The sequence below is a fragment of the Phalacrocorax carbo genome, chromosome Z (assembly GCF_963921805.1).
Source record: "Phalacrocorax carbo chromosome Z, bPhaCar2.1, whole genome shotgun sequence".
In the NCBI taxonomy this organism is placed as follows: domain Eukaryota; kingdom Metazoa; phylum Chordata; class Aves; order Suliformes; family Phalacrocoracidae; genus Phalacrocorax; species Phalacrocorax carbo.
The window spans coordinates 48628721-48632287 of NC_087548.1; the positions used below are offsets into that span (position 1 = coordinate 48628721).

General features: G+C 56.7%; 1 protein-coding gene across 1 annotated transcript; it reads left to right on the forward strand.

Annotated features, from left to right (window-relative positions):
- Nucleotides 1–929: 929 nt before the first annotated feature.
- Nucleotides 930–2626, forward strand: GADD45G (growth arrest and DNA damage inducible gamma). The gene is made up of 4 exons (XM_064438453.1): nt 930–1088; nt 1212–1313; nt 1403–1616; nt 1950–2626. The coding sequence occupies exons 1-4, from the start codon at nt 1036–1038 to the stop codon at nt 2058–2060; spliced, it is 480 nt and encodes a 159-aa protein (XP_064294523.1). The 5' UTR covers nt 930–1035; the 3' UTR covers nt 2061–2626.
- Nucleotides 2627–3567: the final 941 nt, after the last annotated feature.

A 3567-nucleotide genomic window follows, 5' to 3' on the forward strand; every position in this document is an offset into this window, starting at 1 on the left:
GGAGAAGGGTTTTCCTTACATCCCATCGGAGCCTCTCAATTCAGCTTATGCCCATTGTCTCTTGTCTCCCCACTAGGCGTTGCTCTGAAGACCCTGGCCCTGTCTGCCTGATGACAGCCTTACAGGTTTGGGGGGGAGTGGGGGGGCTGCTGCTTGGTGCCCCCCAAACTGTGTCTTCTGCAGGCAGAACCAGCCCTGGTCCCTCAGCCTGCAGGGAAGGACAGCGATGCAGTGACGACACCTCGCTGCCCTCATCTGCACCTGCTCCAGTTCACTGATGTGCTTCCTCTGCCGCGGGTGCCAAAACCGGACAAACCCCGTAGCTGTTGTCCCATGAGTGCTGAGCAGAGGGGGACTGTCACCCCCCTCAGCCGACTGGCCGTGGTCCTCTTCATGCGGCCCAGCACACGGTGGGCCTTCCTTGCAGCCAAGGCCGCCGCTGGCCATGCCCAGCTCGCTGCCCACCACAGCCCCAGCGCCTTCTCCACTGAGCTGCTCCCCAGCCCGGGCTGCTGCGAGGGCCGACCCCTCCCGGGAGCAGGCGCGGGGCACCCGCGTTTCCTGACATCATAACGATAAAACCTTTCTTCCCCCACCCCCGCCCCCTCCCCGGCCCCGCACCGCTTGGATTTTCGGTTCCGAGCCTGGGACACGAAGAGCCCGCGGGCGACCCAGCGGCACGGGCAGCGCCGGCCGGGGCGGGGCGGGGCGGGGCGGGGCGGGGCGGCGCGTGCCTGCGCCCCACCCCCTCCCCGCTCCTTCCCCACGTGGCCCCCGGGCACGAGCCGCCCGATCCTCCTTTCCGCCCCCCGCCTCCCCCCCGCCGGCGCGCGCCGATTAGCATAATAATGCCCCCCCTTCTCCCCTGCCGGCCAATGGGAGCGCAGGAGGCGCCGCCAGCTGCCGGCGCCGCGGCCGCCGGGGCTATAAGTACGGCGCGCGGCGAGCGGGCGCCTCAGAGCGCTCGGGGAGTGCGCGGAGAGCGGGCGGAGGGAGCGTCTGCTGGCCGCCACCGCGCTGAGGGGACCCGCTGCCATGACTCTGGAGGAGATCCACGGGCAGGAGCCGGTGCCTGCGGGCCACGACCGGTACGTGCGGGTGTGCGAGGGAAGCGGGGCGGCCGTTGGGGCGGGTGGCGGCGGCGGCGGCTGTGGTGGTGGCGGCGGCGGCGGCGGCGCCGCGCTGACTCTCTGCCCTCTCCCGGCCCGCAGGATGCAGGGCGCAGGCAAAGCCCTCCGTGAGCTGCTGGTGTCGGCGCAGCGGCGCGGCTGCCTCACCGCCGGCGTCTACGAGTCGGCCAAGCTGATGAATGTGTAAGTACGGGGGACCCGGGCATCGGGGAAGGGGTGCCGGGGGCTCGGGTCCGGCCGCGGGGCTCATCGCGCCGCTCCCCTCTTTGCAGCGACCCCGACATCGTGGCTTTCTGCGTGCTGGCGGCGGACGAGGAGGATGAGGGTGACATCGCCCTGCAGATCCACTTCACCCTGATCCAGGCCTTCTGCTGCGAGAATGACATCGACATCGTGCGGGTGAATGACGTGGGGAAGCTGGCGGCCATCGTGGGGCCCAGCGAGGAGTCGGGGGAGCCGCGGGACCTCCACTGCATCCTCATCACGGTGGGTGCCCCGCCGGAGGCGAGGGGTGCTCGGCACGCTCTCCTCTGCGCCCTGTCTCCCGCTGGCAGTCAGATCCTCCTCTGGGCAAAGAGAGGGAGCTGGGCATGCATCGTGCAGCAAGTCAGCTGAGTAGTGGTAGTAGGCTGTGTTTCTCGTAACCGTGGATTTCCTCTGTTGCCCACAAGGGTAACATCTCTGCTTCCTGCTTTGTCTGTGTCAGGACAGGAACCGCCTGAAAATGCCTTGCTTCCTAAGCTAATGCTTCTGTAAATATTGTGATCACCTCAGCTGGTGGGCAGCACTCACGGTGTGCAACTTTTTTCTTTCTGGCAGAACCCGAATGAAAACAGCTGGAAGGACGCAGCGCTAGAAAAGCTGAACTCGTTTTGTGAAGAGAGCCGAAATGTCAATGACTGGGTGCCAACTATCACCCTGCCTGAGTGATGGTGACCCAGTGCATTGGGGAGGCTGAAACCTTTTGTTGCATTCTCAACGTGGCATGGGTTCACCGAAGTGTGCAACAAGCTGCTGATTCCATGGATTAGCCTGGTCAAGAGACTGGATTAAAGTCACTCAGTCTGGCATGCAGTGGGCTCTTACGGAGGAGGAAGAGGAAAACAGCTCGCCTCACCGGTGGGCCTCAGTAGGCTGCAACCATGGAGAGGCTGACATACCATGGAACTGAAAGAAGCATTGCAAGTTTCCTGGTCAAGTGGAGCTGTTTCAGAAGGCAGGGAGAAAGTTGGGGGAAGTGGGCCAAAACTTTCCAGAAGGACTGGACAGAGTACTGTAACTAGGAACTGTTGGTGCTGTCTACAAAACACAGAAGAAAACTATAATATTTAATGGACTGCTAGAGACTGGTTACCCAGATGGGTACAGAGACTCCAAAGCGGACAGACTTCAACAGCCCTCTTGGGTCACTCTGCAGAACTGGTTTAATAATGCAATAATTTTTATTGAAACATTTGCTGCTATTGAAGCTTTCATAATAAATTTTTGACAATTAATTTCTGGGAGTGTCTTGCTTACTGGGTGGGGAAGCATGTCACTGAAATACCACTGATGTTTTGCTTGTGTGCTGTAGTCAGAGGTATACTCCATGGTAATGGAGCTATTGCTCAAATACTTTCTCTCCTGGGCCAGCTGAATGAAGAGATGTGCTGCCCAAGTTGATAATTCAACCTCTCACCCTCTTGCAACAGCTGCTTATCGCAACAGCTTGCAAGACTAAGGAGCTGCATGCTTAATGAGCTCACTTATTGTAATAGGTGGTCTTTGTAGTCTGCTGAAGGAACACAATACATGTTAGAAACATAGGTTTCTGGACTACGGACCTCCAGTAAATTGCATCATTAGTTCTTAAATATGACTTACTAAGTCTTATTCAGAGCTGCAGTGTTCCCACTTGACAGAAGCTGCTTAAACATGTTGGGGGGGCCGCAAAACTCCTTAGATGTCAAATACATCTAACATTTGCTTTGATTAGAATGACATCATTAAATCTAAAACTAGCTAATAATGAATAAACATCACATCTGCCACAAGCTGCTCTCTGATTGCCATATGCTGCAACAATAGAAGCTGTCACTCCAGAAGCCAATTTTGCAAAACCTAATTGCATGACAACACCAAATTAAGTCCAAAACAATTTGAGGACGGTGTGGCTTTTTTTTTTTTTTTCCTTTTTATTTTAGAGATCCTGTCATGGGAAGTTAATATGGGCAGGCTGATTTGGCCCTGTGTTAAAAGGGAAAACATTACCCCATTTCTGTGCGCAATCTATATGTGTGCTCCAAGACTTGACATAAAAATGGCATAGGAATGATCCCTTCTCCAGAGAGCAAGAAAGCTAAACTGCTCACTTCCTCTATAGACACTAAAAATACTCAGTTATCACAATTACATTTCCTCTACGCTGGCTTGCAGTGATTGACAGTACCACTTGCTG